Source organism: Rhinolophus hipposideros (assembly GCF_964194185.1).
Source record: "Rhinolophus hipposideros genome assembly, chromosome: 5".
Classification (NCBI taxonomy): domain Eukaryota; kingdom Metazoa; phylum Chordata; class Mammalia; order Chiroptera; family Rhinolophidae; genus Rhinolophus; species Rhinolophus hipposideros.
The window spans coordinates 36,963,388-36,990,520 of record NC_138051.1 but is presented as its reverse complement, the minus strand read 5'-3'; the positions used below and the strand labels follow the sequence as shown (position 1 = coordinate 36,990,520).

Sequence of the window (27,133 nt, the reverse complement as noted above, 5' to 3'; positions counted from 1 at the left end):
CTCCGACCTTCGATTTGTCATCAGGACTTTCAATAAACACATACCCTCTACACGAATTACTTTGGCCAATGCTTCCAGTCTGACCAAACTCATTCTTCATCAGTGTTTTTCAAATGGCAAGCCAGTGACCATGGAAAATCTGGAAAAATGCAGATTCCTACCTGGTCCCCACCCTAGGTCTGCTGAATCAGGATTTCTGGGGTTGAGCCCAGGAATCTGCATTTTAGCAAGACTCCAGGTGTTTTTTCTTTTTTCATACATACTAAAGGTTTCAATAACTACTTGTTAATCCTGCCACTTTGGTATGGCCCAAAGTCTTTTCTCCTCTGTCTTATCCTGTTCTTCAGCTACCCTAGGCCCGGGCCTTGGAAAGCCCTCATCATGGTATATCAGACACCCCTGCTTCCACCTGTAAATAGGACTCCTACCCCTGCGGGAGGCCTCTTTAATTTTCTCCCTTGTCTCTCATCCCACACTGTGCTCAATCACCCACATCGTGCTGAAATGTATACCAGCTGCTTTCAGAGGGACCAAGAGCCACACTAGAGTTGGAATGCATTAGCTATTGTTTCCCTTCCACTCAAAAAGGGGCGTACCCATGCAACATACAACAGGGTAATTGAAAACAGGCTGAGGTTTCTGCAGCTTCAGTCCTAAGTGGGAAACATTTCTAGTGTCCATATCCAAATAGAGGAGTGGGGGCAACTGGACGTGCAGTAGCCCAGTTGTAGAATAGCAGAGCAGAGGAACAAAATAACTCCTTTTTCCTGCTCCGTTTGTGATTTTTAAAGGATGATAAAATATAGAGATTATTAAAAAAAATAAAGGCAAACTCAGTCAGTCCCATTATGAATGGGCCTTTACAGTCTTTCATTCTGATGGGATCTTAATACAGGAAGTAGGAGGTGAGGAACGCCTGGCCTCTCCCGGGATTTCTGCCGAGGCCTTGCTCAACCTCCAGGTCAGAGATGGGAAGCTCCCCTGTGCTGTCTGCCTGGGGAAGGGAGAACAGACCCCTCTGTTAGTTCCTGCTGATGATACTGCAGATTTTGCGGGCAGACATTGCTCATCCACTGAGCATGGGTTGTTCACCTTTTTGTACAACATGGCTTGGCAGGCAAGAGGGCATTAGGAGGCCGTTGATTGAAATCCTGGTAGAATTCCATGTTTCAGAAACCCACCTAAAGGTGATAGCTTTGGGGCTTTACTAAGGTGTTATCAAATCCAAGGTTAATATTCTTGAGAGTGTGGCCCCTCCTTCAGGTCTCTGTTCCTATATTTCTTCAGTCCGGTGAAACCAGGGAAGAGCTAGAAACTTTCTCAAAAGGGGCTTCTGAGAAACCGTTTTTGGACTACTCTTTGCTCTCTCACATGTTTGTTTTTCAAAAGCTGGAAATTAAAAAGAAAAAAAATCGTATGTGTTCAGACAAGTAAGGACAAATAGGTCTGTGAGGTCAGAAGGCCACTGGTGCTGAGGGAGCTCAGAGGACTGAAAAGGTGGCTCATGGCATGGGTTAACTGTGGCTTCTCAGATGTGATAGCCTGGCCTGTTTATCCTGGAACACTGCAGCCCTCAGGCAAGGATTTTAGAGCCTCTGTGACCAATAGCCTGGGGAAGGATGTGACCTTACCTTTGCATTCTCTGCAGAACCTACAATGATTCTTGCATACGGTTGGTGCTCAAAATATAATTGCTGAATAGCTATCATGGCCTCTTACTGGGCTTTTTGGTTCATTCACCAGCACAGAACTATGCCTTCTTTGTTTCATCCACTCACTCATTTGGCAAACATGGTTGTTAAGCGACCTACTCCTCATAATGCTGAGTCAGATGTACCCCAGGGACAAGGTCTCCTGACCTCTCCCCAAAAGGATGGTTCTGCCAGGTCTATAGGTATATTCTTCCTGTACCAGAGTGAATTAATGAACAAATGTACCTGAGACATGACCAGCTCTCTTTAGAGTGTTGCTGGTTCCTCCTAAGTTTCTATGACTTTTGAAATACATGCTGCTTGTTTAATAAGCAGCAAGTCTCCATCCTCCTCTGCAAAGAAAGCTTAAAAAAAACAACTAGCCTCAAGGTGGTTTCTACCCCTATTATATTAGGAAAACAAGTCTTTTCAGCGAGAGCATTTCTGGTCATTCAGGCTTCCTTTACATCCTGTAGCAGGGAGAGGTCTGGCTGGAGATGTAATGTTGGGGGTCATTAGTGGTGTTAAAGTCACAAGATTGCTGAGGTCACCAGGGGAGTGGATACAGAAAGGAAAGTGAAGAGACTGAAAGACCAGGGGCGCTGTAACATTAAGTGGTTGGGGAGGGAGAAACGAGCAAAGGAGACCCAGCAGGAGCAGCGAGAGAGGTAGGAGGAAAACCAGGCATGAGTGTGTGTGCGTGGGGGGCTCTCCAGGGAACCACAGGGAGAAAGGATTTCGAGGATGAGGAACGAAAGATGCTGAGAGGTGTAGTGAGATGAAGATAAGCTGTGCCACTGGTTCTAATAATATGAAGTTATCGATGACCTTGGAAAAGGCATTTTTGGTGGAGAGGTGGAGGTGACAGAGTAGGCTCAAGGAATTCATTCATCGTTAATGAAATGGAAGAAACCCCCCCCAAACCCCTGGTTAGAGCAGATAGCAAGTGCCCCATGCTGCTTATATCATCTCTCTGGAATTTTGTACACATTCCTAGTTCATGGGACTGTGACCAAACCGCAACCATGATATCATCAAATTGTGGGACTGAGCAGTTACTGCAAGGCTTTGAAGTCGGAGTGTTAGCGTTTGTACAGGACATAGAATGTTTACATAGGAAGTTAGAGATCATCCAATTGAGTCCTTCTATTTTTACCTATGGGGAAACTGAGGCCCAGATTAGGGAGGTGACTTACTAAGGTCACACAGCTGCTTTTAGGCCTTGCCTCTCTTCTTCTACCCAAGTGTACCTGGTGGATGAGTATCTATATTTTTAAAAAACATGATTATGGACAAATCTACCATCTCCTTTGGCTATCCATTTTGGGGCTGTCCAATTCTCTTTGTAAATAAATTAACTGACTCAGATTGCAATGTAAACTAGTTTTCCACATAAAAGATGAAGCCTACTAAATTGCAATAATCTGGGAAGACCAAGTCAGGCAGCCCATTTCCTTCCTGAGAAAACGGAGGGATCCTCTGGCCCAGAAATGGTCTCGCATTCAGAAAACCCTGATTTGGGCCTTCCTGTCCCCCTTCTTGACGTTTCTGATGTAAGCAGAGTCCCTTTGGCAAGCTTCCCCGGGCTTGTTACTTCATAGATGGCGGCTGGCTATCCCTGCCTCCTGCCAGTTGGTGTTGTCATTCTTGGACAGGACCCAGGTTGAACTGTGCTCATGTGATTAGAGCTTGCTGGTTTTAGGGTGTTCATCCAAAGGCTTCACCCGCTGGGCCTTCATCCAAAGGGAGGGAAAGAGCTCAGAGCCTCCTGTGAGGAGTTCTAGATTCTTAACCAGGAACAACAGTGAGACTTCGGGCCAGTCATCTGCCCAATTTGTCCCTGAAATTCTCCTGTCCAGATATAAAACGACAGGTCTTTGCTCTGCCTGCTAAGAGGATTCCAAGCTGTGGGTGAAAAGCTGTCGTTTCCTGTGTCTGGGCCTGTGTCTAGCTAGGCCTCCTTCTGTAGACCTTCCAGTTCCATGGGAGATATAAGATATAAACTTGGGACTCATTAGAATTAGCAGCACTGAACGTTGATTTAAAATCCATTTATAACTTAAAGAGAGCTGATTCCTGTTTTGTTTAACAACTGGATATCAAATGAATGAAGATCTGATTGGAGAGATATGCTAAAGCAGTGGTTTTCAAGCTGTGCTTCCCGTTAAAATCATCTGGGGAGCTTTTAAACCAGCTGTGCCTACGTCGTATCCCATACCAATTAAATCAGAATCTTGAGAGGTGGGGCCTGGGCGTCATTAGTTGTTCAAACTCCCCAGTTTCCCTTAATACCCAGTTTGACAACAAGTCTCATAAATCAATACTTCTCAGACTTTACTGTATGTGACAATCACCTGGGGGTCTTGTTGAAATGCAGATTCTGATTCAGTAGGGCTGGGTGGGGCCTTATTTCTAACAAACTCCCAGTTTACGCTGAGGCTGCTGAGGTCTGGGTTTTTGTGGCCGTAGAACATAAAATACAATGTCCTGCTCAGTGGAAACATTGAAGAAAGCTGATTGGTGATGACAAATCTATTTCTTCAGCATTAAGTCTTAGGACTTCACTGTTGGAAGGCCCTGGGATGATGAGTTCAACCCAGTCCTTTTGTTGCAGATGAGAACACCGAGATTTTTCAGCCTATGTGGCCTCAGTCACAGAGCCCACCAGCAATGGGCCCAGGACGGCTGACAGCCACAGGCCCACTGCGTGGGTGCATCTGTGTCACGGGGTTGTGGTGACTTGCATGGCTGGCCTGTGGATGGAGCTCCGCCGGTAGCAGAGAGTGGCACCAGGTGCTATGAGGCCCTTTTGTGGGGAGGGTGCCAGGATTTTCTCACAGGGTGTCAGGAGTCATTTCTGAAGGAATCTGCTCCCTGCCATGGTCTGACCTTTCTCCTTCTTAACAAGTTTTATTTATTGTCTATAATCCTGAAGTTGCCTGCCCAGTCTTTACATTTATAGGACCTTATATTCCCCTTGTTAATTAACAGGAGGTGCAAGATGAGGAAGGAGGACCCTTCCCCCCCACCCCCCCGGAAAACAAAGAGAGGCTTTAGTCTTGACATTTCTCTTTGAAGAGGTTCTGGGGTAGTGGTTCTGAGAGAGCGCTCTGCACATGCCAACCTCTGAGAAGACCTGTCTCTTATTACAGCACTGCCCTTTCACTTCCGGTCAAGGTGAAGTACGTGAGGTACATGACGGGTGCTGGGAGTGTAAGGGTTGGAAAGGGTCACGTCTGTCATGTACCCACAGAAGCATCTGAGCTGGCTGGTTGGACCCTGAGAGGACATTTGTCATATGAAGGGCCTTGTGAAATGTCAGCAGCCCAGGGCCGTGGGGAACACATACTGACTGCACAGTGCTAGGCCTTGGAGATCCAGGGATGAGCAAGTCCCACTCTTCTCCCATGAGTTTCTCCTTTGGACTAGAGGGGAGACAGATGAATACAACAGCATTTACACTGAGATTCAATTTTGGAGGCTGGGCTGTCCCTGGGCACAAGTGTGAAGTCTGCAAACTGCCCTTGGGACCCTTTCCTTCTTCTTCCTCTCCTCTGGTCCTTCACTCTCTGTTGCTCTTGCTTCATTCCCTCTCCTTCTCTCCGTAGTTCCCTGTCTTCATGCCTGGTAGAGGTGGTAGTGATGGGGGTTAGACAGTCACACTCAGAGGCAGACATGCTGCTGCTACAGAGGCATCTCACTGCCTCTCAGGCCCCAGTGCTGTTTACCAGAGGCCAGGTGGGCTTTGGCAGGGAGCAGAAGATTCCACAGCAGCAGACTTTCACAGTCGTTGCTGCTAGGAGCCCTGCCAGCCTGACACTGAGCTCAGGAGCAGGACCTTGTCTGAAGGGAAAAGGGGTGGCCAGGACGAGGCGGGAGTGGGAGGTGGGGACTTAGACCTGTCGGTCCACAAGTTCCACATCTGTAAATACTGTGTTTCCCCGAAAATAAGACCAAACCGGAAAATAAGCCCTAGCATGATTTTTCAGGATGACATCCCCTGCACATAAGCCCTAATGCGTCTTTTGGAGCAAACCTTAATAAACCCGGTCTTATTTTCGGGGAAACACGGTAGGGAAGGTCCAGACACACAGCTAAAAGCAACAGTGCAGACACAGAACGAGTTCAGGATTGTTTTCGGCCTTCAGTTAGAAGGGGAGAAAAAATACCAGGCATAAACAAGGTAGAAAGTTGGTGCTTGCTGTGCTGTACTGACTTGGGGGTGAGTGCCCATGGAGGTGAGTGGCCCAAGGCACTGTCTTCAGTGCTGAGCTCAGACACCCACAGCTGCCTCCTTGCTCTCCTGACTTACTTGCTCACTGGCTTCCATTTGCTTTTCCATAAATGGTGTTCTGTGGCTGGAGGACACCACTGCCAAAGCAAATACGTAGTCACTTCAGGCCCCCGGGGCTTGTTGGCATGAGCTCTACCATCAAATCCTGATATTATCACTTCCGCCAAAGTTGTTGCCTGCTTAGCTCTCTTGCTGATAGAAAGCTCCCTTCCAGAGCAGTGGACTGTCATTTGAAGAAAGCTTTTAATCTGTGCTGTTTTGAGTGCTTTAGGGTTGTGCTCTTAGAGGAGTGAATGCACAGATTAAAAGGAAATGGCTGAAATCCAGAGGCAGGAGGAGAGGTTAACATGAAAATCCACAGTGGACTTGGGGCTTCAGAGGAGAGTGCTGTGTGAGGGATGGGATGGGGGAGATTGGCAGTGTTGTCATGGCCACATAGGTGAGACATTACATGGGGTAGGTTTTGGTAATAATGAAGGTATCCTCTACTGTACATCTAATGACAGTCTAACATCTGTGCAGATGTTCTCAGTCCCCAAACACTCATCTAGCTATCATGGGTGTTCATTTCATTTTTTTTTTCATTCCTTCCTCTGTTCAGGCATTAGATTTTTAACTGCTCCCCCCAAAACATTCTCTCACTCGGTGTCTGTAACTCCTTTTCCTTCTGTAGTAGGAACAGGGTTTGACAATTTTATCTTATTAATTATATATGCAAAGAAAAGGTAGTTTTTAATTTTCTGCAATGAATTTAATCTTGCTCCAGCACCCTCACCCAGATAGGTAGAAAAGAAAACACTTTCCTAGTGTTTCAACTTGCCAATTAAAGCATCTGAAACCCTCTGGTTGAAAAGTGTCTTTCAATTTAAAGAAGTCACCTTTGGGGAAATATTGCTTTTGGGTAAATTCTCAGTCTTTTAGATTCCTACTCCTACCTTTTCTCCTCTCCAAGTAGGTGTTGTTGGGGCCTCACATGCATTTGTGGTGCCAGGTAGTAGATGGGTTTGGTCCCTGTGTCCCTGTTCAGAACCTGCTCCCTGTAACTGGCCCTTCCAGTGTTTTAGGGTCACTCACTGATGAAGTCCACTGGTCTGGCTATTTGCTAAGTCACACTGTTGAGAACCAAATACTTTCCCATTCCCTCAGGGGTTACACAGGACCTTCTCCCTCAACTGGATTTTTCCAGAACCTATCTTCCTTTCTCTGATTTAACCCCTCCCTTAGCCCCCCAGCCCCACCCCAGTGTACTGTGTCCATGAAAAGACATTACCTGGTATTCTTCACTTCTTTTGGAACAATGAAGCTATCTGTGTTATGGGAGGTGCCATGGTTCAGTTGCACCCTGCCTCCCCCACCAAAGAAAAAGATATGTTGGAATCCTAAACCCCAGTACCTCTGAACATGACCATATTTGGAGACTGGGTCTTTATAGAGGTAATCAAGTAAACTGAAGTCGTCAGCATGGGTCCTAACCAAATATGACTGGTATCCTTACAAAAAGGGGTAAAAATTTGGGAAATATGGACACAGAAATACACAAAGAGGGAAGAAGACATGAAGACGCAGAGAGAAGGCAGCCATCTACAAGACAAGGAGAGGTTCCTGGAGCAGATCCTTCCCTCACAGTGTTCAGAAGGAACCAACCCTGCCCACACCTTGATCTTGGACTTCTAGCTTCCAGAATAATGAGGTGATAATTTCTGTTGTTTAAGCTGCCCAGTTGTGGTACTTTGTTATGGCAGCCCTGCCAAACTAATATAGGAGGAATTGACTTTTTCTCCTTCTTCTCCTGCTCCTGCTCCTGCTCCTGCTCCTGCTCCTGCTCCTGCTCCTGCTCCTGCTCCTTCTTTTTTTTTTTTTTTCACCCTGAGTAAAGTAGTCCTCTGAATTCCAGTAGTCAGCTCTTCTGTCAGTAGTGGGTGCTCGCGATACTGAATTGTGAAACCTCCTTGGCAACTGTGAGGGTTGAGATTGGCTACAGACTGATGCTTTTCATGTGCATTGAATGAAGTAATTTAGGAGGTACTAGGAAGGAAATTTCCCCTTCCATTTCAAGGAGGATATAGGGTTCCAGGCCTCCATGAAATGAAAATTATTTATAATTATTTTTGGCTTGCATTTCCACTTAATGTAGGTTCTGCCTTGATCAGATCAGCCCTCTCCCATGTCTAAACCAGACTGGCAGGACCACAGGCCCCAGTCCTCTGCTTGCCTCCATATCCAAAGTACTGTTTCTCCAGCTTTCCGCAGCCAACCAAAAGGGTACTAAGTGACAATGTGACACACATCAGCCTACCTGCTGTAACAGGTGCTCAGGCCTTTATCAAAGTCAGAGCATTAATGAAATGTGGACTTTAGAAATTCTTTCCCCAGGGATGGATTCCAGATGCTGGGTGCCCTCAGATGTGACGACTCTGCAGCCACATCCAGCCATCCAAGGTGGCTTTGATTCTGTTGGAGCCCAGCTCCTTCCACCAAGGCTGGGCTTAGGTGATTTTTCTTCACGGTATTTCTGTGGCTTTTGAGCCTTTCTAAACATTGCTGCCAAATCTTGTTGGAAGAGAAGGTAATGCTAAAACCATTAATAGAGACTCTTGAGCTGAAAGAAGGAGAGAGTATGGAAACTCAGAAAAGCAAGTGTGGCATTGGATGAACATTACCAAAGATGTGGCCCCACTGCTGGATTTGACGAATGCTGAAGTGAGGTCCCAGATGAAGTGATTAGCCCAGGGTCACAGAGTAAGTTAGAGGGAGAACTGGGAACAGGACCCAGATCTGCCTCCCAAATTGGGGCTCCTTTCTCTGCAGAAGAAGTGAGATGAGGCTGCTGACTGTTTGATTTGATAGGTCAATAGCCTCGCAATTTAGTGGTCTTTTCCCTGAATCAAAGCTAGTCTGTTTCCCTAACATTTGAGGGAAACTTTGAGGCGCCCTCCCTCTAGTCCCTTTCCCTCCCCACTGAGTCCTCCGCCACCTGGCTCTAACCTACACTTCCCCCACTACTTCCATTTATTTGCTCCAGGTTCTTTGTGTCAAGCTACACCATTCCCTGATCTCTTTTCCTGCTAGTATTTTCCAGATTGTAGTACTGGCAAAAATCTTCTGGAGAGACTGTAAAGACAGAGATGCCCAGGCCTGTGTTTCAGCTTCCGACATTCTGGATCAGGAAGCTGAAATTTTACCAGGAATCTTCTGTGATTCTGAGGCAAGGAGCCAAATATCATGCCTTGAGAATCAGTGCCTTGAGCTTCACAATTTCCCACCTCCACTGGGGCAGTTTTCTGCTCGTGTAATTGAGAGCATTGGAATTCCCACTTTATCAATTATTAGCTAATGTGAGTTTGGTCAAAACGCTTGATCCCTCTAAACATAATCTCACATGCATCAAATCTGGATACCAGTTTCTATATTCTAGAGCTGTCGTGGAAGATTAAACAAACAAACAAACAACATTTAGAGTAATAAATATTAGCTCTGATCAGTTGGTAGTCACAGAAAATAAGGCATAGTATTTTCTTCCTTGGGGTAGATATGGTCTAAAAAGTGGTCTGGAGAAAACCACAAAGCTCTCAGTTTGAAGAAATTAAAGGCAAAATATTAAGCAATAGGTTGTGTAGAGAAAAGAGTGGGGTTTTGACCTTGCACGTTCCCCATAGAGGATTGAGAGGGTTGAGACCCACTCCTGATCTGAGGTAAGTGACTTAGCACAAGTTACGTGGTCTGTGTGAAGCTCAACTATGTCATCTGTAAAATGGGGATAATAATAATGGCACTGACCCTACCTACTCTGTGAGACTGTATTGCTGATCAAATGGGACATACCAAAGCATTTTGTGAATTATAAAATTCTCTGGGACTATTAGTAAGTTATTTTCACACCAAAAAGGTAGGTGCTTAATCCACTAGATATTTCTCCCAGAATCAGAATAAAGTAACTAGTTAGAAAAACAGACTGTCAGGAAAAACAACAACTTAAAATAGAGCCAGAATTGCATCTGTGCTTTATGTGGTCAAGAAAAGTACTCAGTTACTGTTTCTTTTATTGACCTGTTTCTGGGAGATGTGTTGCTGCCTTATCATGTGATTAAATTTTCGAATTCCTGTTCTGTTCTTTAGTCACAGCTTTACAACCTGTGATCCCTTCTGTTTTTTTTCCTTATTGCTGACCATACCAAGCACAAATTTTAGAGATCTAAAGGTAAAACCTATGGGTAGTAAAACAAAACAAAACACTAAAAACAAAAATCTCAAAGAAATGAAACAGACCACCAAGATTTCCTGAATTCATGCTGATAGAAGGTTGATGCTGTTTAATAAACTAGCACCTGGTTTATACTTGTTGCACGCAAGCCTGGCTTTCAGTACTTCTGCAGGCTGTGCCTTCACTTGCCTTTTTGCCTTCACCTCCCAGGTCTGTCCTTTGAAAACTCTTTCATGCTGCTTAATGGTCTGCTTTATTTCCTCAACTCGCTATGTGCATTCCAACCACTGCCTTTATTCACATCTTCACACCACCACCCCAACCCCATGTCTCCTCTGCTGTGCTGTCCTTTGCCTGTGCCTCTTTCTTCTTTAAGAGCACAAGGCTTCCTCCAAAAAGCCTTCCAGAAGGCCTCAGCCCTCCCGGGAGGATCTCTGCCTCTCGTGTGACCTTGGCCTCGGCTGCCTTGCACTGCGGGTTGTCTCTGTGAACAGTTGTTCTGTAGATGATCAGGCCATCCTTTCACCTCTGCATCCCAGAGTCTGGCAGATCTACAAACATGGGAGCACAATCGTTCCCTATGGTTGCTGATAAAGATTCTGAAACGATCATCTCCTTTGATGAGAAAGGGTCAACAGGGGTGTGTACTAACTTTTAAAGAGCAACCTGACGTGTGACAAACAAGTGCTAGGTAGAGTGGTGTATGTCTGGGTTCTGGAATCAGACTGCAAGCCTATTTTTTGCTTCCAAAGTTGTGTAAGTATTAATTAAAAACCTTTAAAAAAATGTGGCTACTGTCTGCCTCTCTAATAATAAAATTGATCTCTTCCTGACTTAGCATTTAAGCTATCACATTTACTGCCACATGAAATATCTTTTCATTTCGGTGTTAGACTTAGAGGTGAATATTGAATCCATTTGAAAGAATTTGAAAGAGTAAATATTTTGCTAACAAACTATATTTTAACCCAGCAAGAGATGCTATTCCTTCAAAGGCAGTAAACATATCTCTTACAAAGAGAATTTGTAAGTAATTCTCTTTTTTCACCATTGTGACTATAGTCACATTTAAATAAATTCATCAAATGAAGGCATTTTCTTATAAGACAAGCTCCAAGCACTTTAGCCATGTTATGGTGAATTTTCCAAGGGAGGCCAAGTTTCCCAAGTATTTGGGACTCAGATTCAGAAATAAGTGTATTGATGGCATAAACTTATAAATTGTACTTCCACAATCCAAATGCAACTTGTATTACAAAACGATTATCTTTTTTTCCCCTCAAGACATTAAAGATCTAAATTAAATTGAAGAAACACACACTCACATATTCTTGAGTTCAATTGCCAGCCTTTATTTAATAATGCTGCCACTATATCTTATTTTAAATGAGTATTGTGAGACATCAGATGACACTTGGACAAAGGACAATGCTGTCATGGGAAAGGCAACTCCTCATCACTCCTGCTCGCTGATAGGAGGACACTTAGGAATTTTGACTATTGCTGATTGGCTGGTCTCTGGTTAGAACATGCTGCAGAGAGATACCTGCTGGCTCTCCTACCTTCTAAGAGGCAAGATGGTCTAGTCACAGCCCAGACATGAGGAAGTGAACTTCTACCTGGTGTATAACGAAATCTAATGAAAGTATGTGACCCAGCAGCTCTTCAACAGTCATGAGCCCTTGGCCACCACAGTTACAAGTTGATTTACCAGATGAGGATGAACAGAGACCAGTAAAGCTGTGCCGAGGTGAGGCTGTTCTTGGTGGAACAGTCTCACTCTCTACCTGGAGCCCCATTTTGATACACACGTGAGCAGGGAGCAGGACTAAAATTGGTACCTTAGCAAATGACTGAAAATGGCTGGTGGGAATGGATCACGAATAGTTAACCTCTCAAATACCAAGAAGTCCTATAGAGCATATTTTCCCCCTCTATTTGTTTCTGGGACAGGATACACAAAGTTAGCCTGTCTTGGCAGGCTAGAAGGCATGGGGTCTTGTCTTGGCTCTAGGATTGACACCAGAAGGAACATGTTGGGCAGTAATTGAGGTGTATTTGTGCTTCACTTTCTCCGTCTACATACACACTTGTGTGATTTAAGTTTTGGTGGAGCCAGGGCATTTGGTAAAATGAAGCTGACCTTGAACTACTTCTACCAGTGGCTGGAAGGTCAGTCTTGGTGATACCTGGCCTTCAGTAATTCAAACCTGGTGCCAATCACCCCTATTCAGAGAACCATTTCCAAAAGTTCTTCATCCAAGACTCTGAGAAATCCAGCAGTCTATGGCCTAGGGAAAGGCTCTTTCTTTTCTTTTTTTAATCACATTTGAGAAAAACAATACTGCTCTGTCTTTTTCTCTGCTCCTCCCACCTGGCCAAGGTCACTGAGTGGTTTGCATTTCACTCCATGCCCCTTTCAGGCAGCTGGAAAACAGCTGAAAAAATGCAATGGCGGCTTTGCACAGAGCAGGGCTGTACTCAAGCTGTCCTGAACTCAAGCCTGAACGGCGTTTTTAAAGCCAGTGATCCTTGGTAGGAGCTGGCCAGATAAGTGTTGTTGGAAAATTTCTGTGTTTAGTTCTAAGTCTTCCTCTCTTACTTTCTTTCCGTAAGAAAAGGAACATAATAAGAGAAAGCAAGTATGTTTACTTTCCTGACATTTCCTTTATGTGCAGAGCATTAGCGGCCTGTGTTTTATGGTCCTGATTTGCTACTGGGCCAGTAGGAAAGAAATTGGAGGTATCGGAAGAAAGATCCCTTGATTTAGAAAGACAACACTGCAACAAAACAAACTCCACAGACCAAGCCTCAGGCCTGGTGTCTATTGGATAAGACTCTGTAAACAAATTGCCTGTGTCCTAATGTTACTGCACTTCCCTTCTCACTTTGAGATGCATGTATAAGCAATCATTAGTATTCTGTGGCTGTGGATTCTCTTAGTCATCACATCTCATCATGTTACTGACTGACGACCTAGGAGAGCAGGGAGATTTCCCCTGAGTCTTGGAGACATTCTCTATGCTGCAGCTGAGTCTAGTGGGAGAATGAGTGAGCATTAATTAGCATTGTAGCCCCAAACATTGGAGCTGGTGGAAACTCTCCAGTCTCCTCCCAGGGTAATTGAGATTGCTACCAAATTTGTGAAGCTATGTATGTGAATTGGCCGTGCTAAATTCCTGTGTTTTCTCATAGGATGGAAACTCATACAGGCAGGAAACATGTTCCTATTGAAAGTGTAACTCTCCAGAGTATATTCTTCTTCCGCTCCAGTGTATGCCTCCTAACTGTCTGGGGTAACCAGTCTCAGCTTCTCGTCTGAGTCAGACATGGGATGGTTTCTATCCTAGCTGTCATGCTTGGGACAGTGGTACTTGTTGAACTTGAATTTGTTTGATACTGAAGGCCCATCAATGGAGAGTTGGGCATTAGACAGAATTCCTGTCACTTCTGCCACTCTTTGCAAAACGAGTTTTAATGGCAACCCACGTGTAGGTTAATGGATTGGGGACAGTCTGGTTTAGACTTTTAGAATAAAAACTATCCTTTTAGGTCATTGTATCCAAACTTTCCACCTCCCCATGAAGAAATGCTTTCTTTAAAGACCCTGAAAAGGCTATTCTCCATGTCCTAGTTGAAATCTCTCAGCCCTTATTAAGGGCTGCAGCTACAACGTGCACAGATGGCAAAATACATACTGGTGTCCAGGAGTGCTTGGCACACGGTTTAGACCCTACTGTGTGCCAGACCTTTCCCTTTGCCTCTGGGCAAATTGGAGACTCACCCAGGATGTTGGTTCCTCTGAGTTTGGGGCATTATATCATTATAATTTGGCCTCATCTGTGTCCCTTTTTCTCAAAGCTTGGAAAACTGACAGCTTGGTTGCGATTATGATTGGCAGGTACGAGTCACAAGGCTACCAGGTTTGGCTTAGCATAATTTTTTTCTTATTAAGAGGGAGGACTATATTAAGAAAGAACCAAGAATTATTAGCAGGAACTTCTGCTCACATGGTGAGAATAACTCAGAGTTGCTGTGAGAATTCTCCTGGAGACTCAGGCAATCCAGGCCGTAAGGAATGCTTTTGTCTGATAAGCAAAATGGCAACACATGGAGGTGGCGATACGGTTCAAGGAGTCCTAGACTTGCTGTCTGAAGTCATGGGTTCTTGGAATAAGGCTGTCTCTTATTAGCTGTGTAACTAGCAAGTCACAATCTCACTCAGGCTCCATTTCCTCATCTGTCAAATGTGGATAATAATACTTGCCTCAGCCACTTCATGGGGCTGTTCTGAAAATCAAAAAAGATACAGTAAAGTTTCCTCTTATGTGAGGGTCTTTTGATGAAAATAAAGTATGGCACAAGTATCCTTATGACTAGGGAGATTCCAACACAGTTAGTATTTTCTCTAGTTCTGGGACAGGTCATTGTTTCTTCAGTTGAGTGTGAGATGAAGCAGTTGGTCTGTGTCAGAGGCTGGGTTGTACAAAAACATGTGTTTTAAACATTAGAATTTCACTTTAAATGATGCGATTCTTCTACAATGAGAGACATATGGGCAATCCAGAGAAAGAACACAGGCACTTCCCCCATTTCAGATTCATGAAATGGAAAGGTTGATGGAATCACCTGTACTATGTACATTGTTTCTCTCATTCTTATAAATACTGTAATTGCTTTTCTTTATTGCCTCATGTCTGTAGTTGAATTCTTATATGTTAAATGCATGCATGTGACTGTAGTAAAGCCTTTAGAAAAAAAATCAAAGGGCTATACAAATGAAAGACCAAGTTGTAAGGCAAAGAGCAAGACAAAAGGGGATTTGCCAGAATGGCAAATTAGAACAGACACGGTAAGCCCACAGGCTGCTATATGAAGAAGAGCAAACTAGTGTGCTTGTGTTGAGGCTACCATTGCTATCTAGTTCCTAAAACCGGGATCTCAGAAGAAAAGGTGTGTTATTTTTTTTTAAAATTAACTTTGCAGATGTATAACAAACTGCATATATTTAATGTACAGTTTTATGAACTTGACAAAGATCTATACACTTGACCTTTGAACAATGCAGTGGTTAGGGGTGCTGACTCATTGCAGTCAAAAATCCATGATAATTTTTTTAAAAAAGATTTTTATTAAAAATATAGTTAACATACAATATTGTATTAGTTTCAGATGTACATCATAGTTGTTTAACATTTATGTACCTAAAGAAGTGCTAGCCATGATAAGTCCAGCAACCATCTGACTCCAGACCATGCTATCACAATATTATTGACTATATCCCCAATGCTGTATATTACATCCCCATGACTTACTTGTTTTATACCTGGAAATTTGCACCACTTATTGCTCTTCACCTTTTCCCCCCTTTTTAATTTTTCAGTTACAGTTGACATTCAATATTATTTTATATTAATTTCAGGTGTACAGCATAGTGGTTAGACATTTATATAATTTAAGAAGTGATCCCCCAACTAGTCTAGTGCCCACCCGGCACTATACACAGTTATTACCACATTGTTAACTATATTCCCTATGCTGTACTATATATCCCCATGATTATTTGGTAACTACCAATTTGTACTTCTTTATCACTTCATCTTTCACCTTATCCCCCATCCCCCTCCCTTCTGTCACCCTGATAAATCTAGTACCCACCTGACACCATACATAGTTATTACAATATCATTCACTATAATCCTCACGCTACATCCTACATCCCCATGACTACTTTGTAATAACCAATTTGTACTTCTTAATCCCTTCCCCTTTTTCACCCACCACCCCAACTCCCTTCCCATCTGGCAACCATCAAAATGTTCTCTGTATCTATGAGTCTATTTCTGTTTTGTTTATTTTGCTCTTTCGACTCCACATATAAGTGATATAACATTGCATGGGTCTTTCTTTGTCTGACTCAGCACAATACCCTGCAGGTCAATCCATGGTGCTGCAGATAGCAAGAACCCATTCTCTTACCTGGTTGAGCAATATTTCACTGTATATAATCACCTCCTCTTTATCCATTCTTCTATTTATGCCTCCATATTTTGGCTATTGTGAACAATGCTGTGATGAACATATGGATGCATGTGTCCCCTGGAACTAACTTTTTTTTTTTTTTTCAGATAAATACCACGAAGTGGTATTACTGGGTTCTTCTTTGTCTCATTACAGCCTTTGTTCTGAAGTCTATTTTATCTGGTATGAGTATTGCTACCACAGCTTTTTTTTTGTTTGTTTGTTTCATGAAATAAATTTTTCCATCCCTTTACTTTCAGTCTGTGTATATCTTTCAATCGAAAGTGAGTCTCTTCTAGGCAGTATATTTAAGGGTTTGTTTTCTTATCTATTCAGCCACTTATGTTTTTGATGGAGCATTTAATACACTTACATTGAAAGTAATTGTTGATAGATATGTAGTTACTGCCATTTTATTATTCATATTTTGGATCTTTCTTTTTCTATCTTAAAGAAGTCCCTCTAACATTCTTGGTAATACTGGTTTGGTGGTGATTAACTCCTTTAACTTTTTCTTGTGTGGGAAGCTTTTTATCTGTTCTTTAATTTAAAATGATAGCTTTGCTGGGTATATTAATCTTGGTTGTAGGTCCTTGTTTTTCATCACTTTGAATATTTCATGCTAATCCCCTCTGGCCTGCCAAGTTTCTGCTGAGAAATTAACTGACAGTCTTATGGGAGCTCCTTTATAGGTAACTAACTGCTTTTCTCTTGCTGCTTTTAGGATTCTTTCTTTGTCTTTAACCTTTGCCATTTTGATTATAATGTGTCTTGGTATTGGCCTGCTTGGGTTCATCTTTTTTGGGACTCTGCACTTTTTGGGCTTGTATGTTTATTTCCTTTACCAGGTTAGGAAAGTTTTCAGTCATTATTTCTTCAAATAGATTCCCAATCCCTTGCTTTCTCTCTTCTTCTTCTGGTACCCCTATGATGAGAATGTTGTTATACTTGATGTTGTCCCAGAGGTCTCTTAAACTATCTTCATTTTTTTTTTTGTTGATTCTTTTTTTTCTTCTGTTTTGATTGGGTGTTTTATGCTACTCTGTCTTTCAAACCGTTGATTAGATCTTCTGTTTCATTAAGTCTGCTGGTGATTCTTTCTAGTGCATTCTTCATTTCAGTTATTGTAAACTTCATTTCTGACTGGTACTTTTAAATGGTTTCTATGTCCTTTTTTATGCTTTCAATCTCTTTGTTGAAATTCTCACTAAGTTCCTTGAGCATCCTTATAACCATTGTTTTGAACCCTGTATCTGGTAGGTTGCTTGCCTGTATTTTGTTTAGTTCTTTTTTGGAGTTTTCTCCTGTTCTTTGATTTGGGATGTATTGCTTTGTTTTCTCATTTTGGCTGTCTCTCTGTGTTTGTTTCTATGTATTGTTGGGCTGTTATATCTCCCAGTTTTGCCAGGTGGCCTTATGTAGTAGGGGTCCTGTGGGGGCCAGTGGCACACTCTCCCTGGTCACCTGAGCCAGGTGCTCCAGGAGTGTCCCTTGTGAAGGTTGTGTGTAGCCTCCTGTTATAGTTGAGCCTTGATTGCTATTGTCATGTCAGTGGGTGGTATTGACCTTCAGGCTGTGGGGTTTGTCCATGTCCACAGCTTATGGGCTGCTGTGTGGGGGGCTTACCCCATGAAGCAGGATTTGTCCCAGCAGGCTCTGGTGCCTGTTGAGACTGCCCTTTGTGTGTGCCACTTATGGGGCTATTTGGGTGGTGCTCTGCTGTGGTCTGAAGTCAATCTCCAAGTATGTTGGTTCTGGGTCCTCTTGGGAGGGGTTCCAGTACAGGCCCAGGTCAGCCACTGCCTGTGACTGGCTGGGGAGTACCTGGTAGAAGCTACAAAGTGATTCATGGTTGGTTGCTTCCTGTGATGTACCTGGATGCATGTGGGAGAGGCTACACTGTGGACCAAGGATGGCAGCCACCAGTACTAGGTTTAGGGTAGCTTTGCAAAAAGCCAGGACACTCTGAGGCCTGCTGCCACCTGCTGGCTCCCATACATTTCAACTGCTGGTAAAGCCTCTTGTGGTATGCAAGTTGGGTAAGCCTGGGTCTCAGTGAGTCAGCAGGTTTAAGTAGTGGAGCTCACCAGGTGAATCAGATTCAGATTTGACCTGTGGGGTCAGGCTCTACACAGGAAAGATGGCGACTGCCTGCTGGCTGCATGGGAGAAGGGCCCCACACAGAGCAAGTGGGGCCTCTCCGTCAGTCCTCGCCCTGAAGTTACACAACTCAGTCTCTCCTCATATGTCTCCTTTGCCCCCGGAGTCACCGACTCTCTGCCGGAGCCCAGGGTGAGTGCCTGCATGGGTTCTTTAAGAGGATATCTGGGTTTGCTGTAGCCTCCCGTCCCACCTGGACAGTTGGAATTTTCACTGTTTTCCATAGCCAGAATTTGTGGAGGTTCCTCTTCCCAGCACCAGTACACCCGGTTGGGGATGTGGCATAGGGGGCTGGGGTCCCTTGCTCCTTCATGGGGAGCCTCTATGGCCAAGATATGTCTCCTGATTTTCAACTACCACACGTGGTTGTGGGACCAGCTTGTTTCGTGTCTCTACCCCTCCTATCAGTCTCGATATGTCTTCTTCTTTATATCCTTAGTTATAAAACTTCTGTTCAGCTAGACTTCAGATGGTTCTCCAGCCGGATTGTTTTATAATTTAGTTGTAATTTTGATGTATTCATGGGATGAGGTAAGCACAGTGTTTATCTACTCTGCCATTTTGGATCTCCTCCAAGGGTTTGAAAATCCATGATAAATTTTGACTACCCCAAAACTTAACTACTAATAGCCACAGTTGACTGGAAGAATTATCAATAACACAAACAGTGGCTGAATACTTATTTTGTATGTTATTTGTACTATATGTGTACATATATGTATTATATATATTATTATAATAAAATAAGCTAGAGAAAAGAAAAATGTTAAGAAAATCATAAGGAAGAGAAATATATTCACAGTGCTTATTGAAACAAATCTGTGTATAAATGGACCCGCACAGTTCAAACTCATGTTGTTAAAGGGTCAACTATACTCATGAAACTATCACCACAGTCAAGACAATAAACATTTCCATCACCCATAAAAGCTTCTTCACATCCCTTTGTAAGTCCTCCCTCTCTCCATGCTCATTCCCAGGCAACAACTGATCTACTTTTTGTCTCTGCATATTAGTTTGCACTTTCTAGAATTTTATATAAGTTCAATAATATGTATGTATGTATTTTTTCAGGGGCATTTTTCTTCCTTTACACAGCATAAAAATTTTGAGATTCATCTATGTTGCTGCATGTGTAAATGTTTTGCTCCATTTTATTGCTGAGTAGTATTTCATTAGATAGATATACCATAATTTATTTATCTATTCACCTGTTGTTGGACATTTGTGTTGTTTCCAGTTTGGGCTATTACATATAAAGCTGCTATAAACATTCATGTATAAGTCTTTATGCAGACATATGCTTTCATTTATCTTGGGTAAATACCTAGGTGTGGAATAGCTGGGTTATATCGTAAGTTTATGTTATACATTTGAAGAAACTGCCAGTTTGTAAAAATTGTATCATTTTATATCTCACTAGTAGTTTATGAGAGTTCCAGTTACTCTGCATCTTCGCCATTACTTGGTATGATCAGTTTTTTTTTTTTTTTTTTCACATTCAAAAAAATCTTTATTATAACAACCTAAACAATTATTCCTAAAGTCATGCTTAGACAAAACCTGCCTGGAACAGATTAGGTGCAATGTACACAGAGACATATATATACCACCCTTTAGTATAAAATTTTCCAAAAAACAAATGGAGAATATAATAATTTATATTTATAAAGAACAGATGTGTATATAAGCACTGTTAGAAAGAACAAAACAAAAACTCAGAAAAAAGTAGTCAGAGTATTACTTCTTACACATAAGGCAACTAATGCCCTAATATCTCAAAATCCTTTACAAAAGGAGATAGTTTAATAAGTTCTAGTTCAGGGTTTGTTTGGTTTTTGCTTCTTGTGGTTTTTTTGTTGCATGTTACTATTTTTTCTTCTTTTTCTTTTCATCTACTTCCATTTTAAGCTTAACTTCTTCAGCTGTAAGAGCTCCCAGTTTCTTATTCTTTGCTTTCTTAACCTTTTCCTTGATGGCAGCGACATCAATTTTAGTTTCAGTAGAAGCTTCCTTAGGTTTCACAACCGGTTTTTCTTTAGGTGGAATAAAAGCTTTGTTTCTTTCCTCTTGTCTCTTACTGAGAGCTTCTGCTTGTTTAGCCTTTATTGCTTCCATTTTCTGTCGCTTCTTTTGACTTGCCTTCAAGAAGTATTCACCACTAGCCAATTCTTTATCAATCTGACTTTCTGGTTGTGGTGGTGGGAATGGTGTATACTCTTTCTTAACAGATTTTTTCTTCGGTTCCTTGCGTTTATTCACATTTTTGTGCTTGAACTGTGGCAAAAATCTTTCCCAACTTTGTGATCTTAATTCAGAATCTTTTGCCAAGTCTCGTTTAATCATTAATGTTTTTATATTATAAATTGGATGAATATTCTTCATAGTATCTAGGACTACTTTTTGAACCTCTTTTAAGCCACTAAAAGGTCCAATAGCTGAAACCGTGTTTCCCTGAACCATAATATAACAGTTTGTTAAGAGTTCCAATGCCTTCAATGTAGATCCTTTGGGACCAATAAGACGTTGTCTTCTTTTTACAAATCTTTCTTTATTTCTTACTAAAGAACCTATTTTAATGATGTCACATGCAACATCATCCTGAAGAATTCGTACTGCCTGTTCAAATGAAACACTCCTTGCTAACAGTTTTATTAGGTCTCTGGCCCTAATGATGATATATGGATCAAAAGTCTTCTTTGTCGTACAAACAGTCATGCTGCCCTCAATCAGGTCCAAGGTTGCACTGACATGATGTTCATTCAAGGCTTTCTGTACCAATGGCCAGCACTCTTTCAAGTAAGCCTCTCTATATTTTGGGAACAAAGTTGCAAAACTGCTCTCCTCCAAGAGTCCTCTAGGATTGTCCTCTTTGGAAAAACCTGGTTCTTTCCAACCATCAGGAACAGTGAGAAGTTCTGATTCATCTCGGTCCTCCGGCTTCGGCTTCTGGTTACGAAATTCACGTTTCCCAGGCGCTGAGGCTGACCCGTTGGATTTGGAGGGCGCCATGTTTAAATTGCTTTCCGTCGATCAGTTTTTTTTTTTAATTTAAGCCATTCTAGTTTATATGTAGTGATATTTTGTTATAGTTTTAATTCACAATTCCTTGATAATTAATGAATGATGTTGAGCATCTTTTTACGTGTTTTTGGCCCTACATATTTCTTATTTTTTTGACATGTCTGTTCAGTTTTTTTTTGCTCATTAAGAAAAATAGGTTGTTTGTCTTGTTCTTATTGAGCTGTAAGAATCTTTTATAGATTCTGGTTACAAGTGAATATTTTCTCCCAGGTAGTGGCTTGCTATATGTTTTCTTGATGTTTTTCAAAGAACAAAAGTTTTTAATTTTGATGAAGTGCAATGATCTGAAAACATTTTAAAAATAAGTTCTATTCTTTTCATTTTCTATCTGAGAAAACTTTGCCTACCCCAAGGTCACAAAGCTTTTCTCCTTTATCTTCTTTTAAAAGTTTTATAATTTTAGATTTTATATTGGAATCTATGATGAGTTTCAAGTTACATTTTGTGCATGGTGAGGCCTTAGGGTTAATCTTTATTTTTTCCCCCATGTGGATAGCCAGTTGATCCAGTATCATTTGTTGGAAAAGCTATTTTTCTCTCATTGAGTTTCCTTGGCACATTTCTTGAAAATCAATTGATCCTATATGTGTGAGTCTCTTTTTGGCCTCTATTCTGCACTGGATTTGTAGCAGTAAACTGAGGGAGGAATGGGCACAGGGTACTCATTCTTCCATTAGAGAATCAGCCCTAATATGGCTTTTGACATAACATTTATATTTTTCATTAGGAAATTAATATACTATTGATTCCTAAATAAAGTCAAGAAAAGAGCAAACAAGTAAAGGAAAAATTCACTCATTAGCTCACTCTCTGAAGAAAGCTACTCTTGACTTCAAAAGTGCATGTTCTCCTTTTTGCTCCCTCCATGAATATTTAAGGGATATAATCAAAGGTAGACTTACCCAATGGTTAAAAGTACAACAGGGAGTTTGATTACTTAAATTCCAATCCCAGCTCTTCCACTCACCAGCTTTGCTGTCTTGGACAAGTAACAATATCACTTGGGTTTGTTTCTCATATCTATAAAATAAAATCTACAATGCATGCTGATTTGGGGGTTTGAGATAACTATGTGGAGCACTTAGTAGTTTCTAGAACAAACCCAATGCTGCACAATTCTTGGTTATCCTCATCAATGCCTGCGTTGCCACCATTCATTTCTAAACACTGCTGTTTTCTTAGGGCCAGGTGACCAGACTGAAGCAGGGTCTATGAAGAACTAGCCAAGTCTTACTGTGGGTGTGCTTTCATTTTACTATGCGTGTCGTCTTACTGTATGCATCTTAGCATATACTTAACAGATGAAGCCAACCCTGAAGAGGGCTAGCTTGGGTTCAGATATCAGCACTGTGTTTCATGACAAGTGAAGACCCTGGGCCTCCTGGCAGCTGCTGGCTGTTGCGACTGGATGCCAGTTAGCAGGGTGTCCACCTGCCTAACTGTACAGTGTTGGGAAAGTAAGCACTGCTGACGTTCAAAGACCACCTAGTCTCTGCAGAGCTGGCTTCTGATTGCTCGCATAGCTTATCCCCTGTCACAGATATACCAGCACTTCAAAAGTGAACTAATTTAGTTCTTCAAGTGTAGGGTATGTTTAAGTCTTGTCATATACACAATATGTAGTACAAAGATAATACGCAAATGTGGATAGATGTGAAATATTACATACATTAATGGAGTTATTTTTGTTAAAAAACTTACCCAACTATTGCAAACCTTAAAAAAAATTACCCATAGGTTACTTATGATTAAATTCTCCTTTCATTTTTTTCAAAGCATCGTAAATGCATGTATTCATTGCTAGATTGCACAAGTAGAAATTTATAGTATGAGGAAGGGCAGCAAAGGGGTGCTACAGCTGTGGGGTCAACTCCACAGAACAGGTGGGCCCCAGATATTTAGATGTTCCTTGCCCCAAAAAGAAGAAATGCAAGGTCCAATTTCAAACTTTCCTGTTGCCCTCAGTTTTATTTTGTTTTCTGAAAGGATCTTGTCTTTTGTCATATAAATCTGCTGAAAAACCTATGTGGATTAGGAATGACGGTATGAGCATAAACCCTTTGGAGAGTTCATGGATGTCCTGGATTTTCTCCATTTACACCACCACATCCAGCCCACTTTTCTCCACCTTGCTCTGTGGAAGCTGACCCGAACGGACCTCATCAAGGAGCACTGGGTTTGGCCATCGTGAGGCATCAGCAGGAGATCAGAGGGTGGGAGGAGAGAATAGGAGGGGGTTTACATTCTCCCCTCTTTGTGCTCCATTCCTCCGTCGAAGGATTTAGCTTCTCTGAAGCTGCCATCTCAGCTATGGCTCTCTTTTAGGGTTCTGGAAACAGCGCCCCTCCTTGATCCTTCAGATCTAGGAGAGGTGACATCTTTCTGTTGTTAGTTTGGAAGTGTTTAACCATTCCATGCTGGCTTCCTTTATCCTGCCCCCACTGCTTCAAATGGTTCCTGCATGAAGCTTTCCTCAATTGGAGTGCGCCATCTGTTTCCTACCAGGACCCTGACTGATATAGCAGCCAAAATAAGTTCCTCCATGTGAGGAGAGGCAGACAATAATGATAAGGAAGATAATACTGTCCACTTATTTCAGTCTTTCATGTACTAAACACTGTGAAAGCATTTTGCATGTATTCAATAAATATTTACTTGGTGCTTTCTGCAGGCTAAACATCATTAGATAAAATGGATTTTGCTCTCAAAGAGACGATACAGTTTAATCTTCACAACAACACTGTTATTGTAATCACTACTTCAAACATGGGGAAGCTGAATCTCAGAGAGTTTAAGTTGCTTTCCCAAGGCCACCAGTGAGTAAGTGCAGAGCTGGGATTTCCCAAGGTCACCCATGAGTAAGGGCAAACCCTGGCCGTCTGACTCCAAAGCTTATTGCAACAATGGCTGTTCAATTTCCCTCTCAAGTCAGCAGCTGAATGAATTCCTGGTACTGGAGCTGTTTTGTTCTGCTTGGGGATGAGAAAAGTGTAGGGGAAGCCTGGAGCCTTCACAAGAGAAAGCCATACATGGGCTGAACTAGCTTAGGGACGATGGCATCATGGCTAAGCTGGTGGAGGGCTGAATGTGGTGGGTACTGACAGATGAAGACAATGTGGGCCCCATTTAGGCTGAGGATGAAGCATTCAGGTTCTCACCCTGGCCCTTCCCAGTTCTGCCAAGAGCAGGCTGTTGACAGCAGATAGAAATAGCTTTTTTGGTCAGGTCCAGGCATTTTCCTCTGTCCTGGCACAGGCATTTGTGTGCCATGAAGGGACTAGGTCCCTCACATGCAGGAACCTTCACTAGGAGATCGTTTTCCTCTGAATTTTCCTGAGGGACATGCTAAGAAGCCCCAAGAGGAAACATAATTTGCTGGCATGTAGTTTTTGGAGTTAGGATTCAAACCTTGGGTCCCCCTCCATTTTTCTGAGGATTAGTCATTAAATGACATTCATTAAATTATGAAGAGAATGACCTCAGAGTGAATGAACCTCCTGAGGGTCATTTCTAACCAGCAGCAGGAACAGTCTGTGTACCCACCCACAGCAGAGCTCTCCAGGGGCCCCTCAGGGCAGCCATACTTGAAATGCAGCCCCCAACTCACAGACCATCAGCACTGCAATTCTCCTCAGATTTGAGGCTGACTGGACCAGGACACAAACCAGGGGGAAGAAGAAAAGCTTTTTACATTCTCTTTCATTTTCAGAAGAACCAGGTTTAAGTCATTATTTCCATGACTTAAAAAAACAAAACAAAAAACCAACAAGCTCCTGAGTAGCGCAAGGTTTCCCCCTTCCTTCAATCCTCTCTTCCTCTTTCTACTCTACTACTTTCTCTTCCTTCCAGTCTTTTGTCTCCTACCTTTCTTTAACAAGCCATTTCAGTCATTTGAATAGATACTGGTATTCAAAGTTTAAAGAGACTTCTTCTTTTTAAGGGTTTATTTTTCTATGGTGCCCATTTGGGGGGGTCCCTGAAACCTCGTCTCATGAAACAGATAAACGCACAGCTCTTGACACAGAAAAGGCTTAGCCCTAAAAATATGCAAATGAGGAAATTACAGCTAATTAGAACATGGGCATCAAACTTGAACCTTTTCATCTGTGGGGGGTTCAAAGAAACACATCGGTTTTATGCATGCTCATTTCCTATCTGTAATAAGAAAGCAGGGTACAGTCAGGCTAACTGTATCAGCAGTTGAACAAGAAGAAAAAACTCATTTTTCCATGGAACTAAAATATAGGCTGATTTTGAACTTTCTTTGCTTCTTGGCTTTAGAAAAAGCAGGGTAGGAAATGAGGGAGCCTAGATTAGGTGTCCAGTTGTTCGAATCATTGCTGGGGCTTCTCTTCTCTTCTGTATCACTCTGCTTATCTTTCAGTAAGCCAATCGACTCAGCTTTCCTTTAACTCTCCCACTGTATCCTCTGTATGACCAACAAAGCAGGATTCTCCATGACCCAGAGAATAACAGTTGATGATAGAAGTGAGAGGCAATTGCCAAGAATTTTTATTTGTAGAGAAATCTCTGGAGAAGCTCTTCTCCATCCCCACCCTACTCCAGTATGTATCCCATTCTGATTGGCCCAACATCCATACAAACCATTCCAAGAAAATGGGCGAGTCTATCCCCCAAAGGCTGTATAACTTAAAACAAGGGAAAGTCTAGAGCTGGACACCATCTTCCCTGCCGCCATCTGATATAGACTGGGTGGTGGTCCATGAATGAAGCACCTGCAGTGTCAGAAGTGCCAGGACAATCATTTTGTCATCACCTGGCACACACACAGAGTTGGGCTCCTGGAGTTGTGAGCTTACTCCCCAGGGCGGAAAGAGGAAGAGTGTTTTCTGTCTCAAGATGGCTGCTCCAGGCCTGACCTTGCGGAGGCTTCTTGGCTTAGGGGGAGGTGAGGTCATCAGTGCTTCCTGTAGCTGCTGCAGCATGAGGAGTCGCCCCACCTATGGCCCCAGAGAGAAACTGCAGTTGAGAGCCAGTTGTGTGTAGGCTTCATGACCGAAATGTCAGTCTGCGTGGGGAGGCAGGAAAAAAAGTGGTATTCAGCATAGCAAATGGGCTCCCTGTGGTGGCCTGATTGATAGAGAACCCGTGTGACCCCGAGGCACAGCCATGTCTTCTCCCCACCCTCCAGGGTGTGGTCCACACCAGGCCGAGCCCAAAGTCTCTTAAGGGTCCAAGTGCTCTACATCGATCTACTGAGTTGTTCTTAGAAGAGGTGGAAAGGTCCTGCGTACTACCCCTGGATTAGGTCTGAAGTTGTTTTTAAAATTATTTTCTTATAAGTAGTGAACAGTCAAAGACTTGATTGTTCTAGAGCACTATTTCCCCCAATTGATGAGCCATAGAAATCTCAATCTGCAGAACAACTGGTGTGCATTAAACAAACAAACCAAAACAGAAATGTACTCAAACATATTTAACAAATGCTGAAAAGTATATTCTTTTAGACATTTGACCTGTATGCTAGCATCTTAGAGAATCAAAATTCCTGCTTAAGTTTTTAAAATCTCGTGTTTGTCAAACGTATTTGACCATGCCCCTTTCCAGCACATCCGTTTCACCTTACGGAATACAGCATTCCTTGGGCTATTCTCTGGCACATTCTAGTCTCGGTGAGAAGGCAAAGCCCCACATGGTTTCTCCTTTTGGAGGGCTTTTTTT

General features: G+C 42.5%; 1 protein-coding gene across 1 annotated transcript; it reads right to left on the bottom strand.

Moving 5' to 3' along the window:
• Nucleotides 1-20,198: 20,198 nt before the first annotated feature.
• On the bottom strand, nucleotides 20,199-21,386 carry LOC308497953 (KRR1 small subunit processome component homolog). Its single transcript, XM_081049019.1, has one exon. The coding sequence runs from the start codon at nucleotides 21,377-21,379 to the stop codon at nucleotides 20,237-20,239; it is 1,143 nt and encodes a 380-aa protein (XP_080905145.1). The 5' UTR covers nucleotides 21,380-21,386; the 3' UTR covers nucleotides 20,199-20,236.
• Between the last annotated feature and the right edge of the window lie 5,747 nt (nucleotides 21,387-27,133).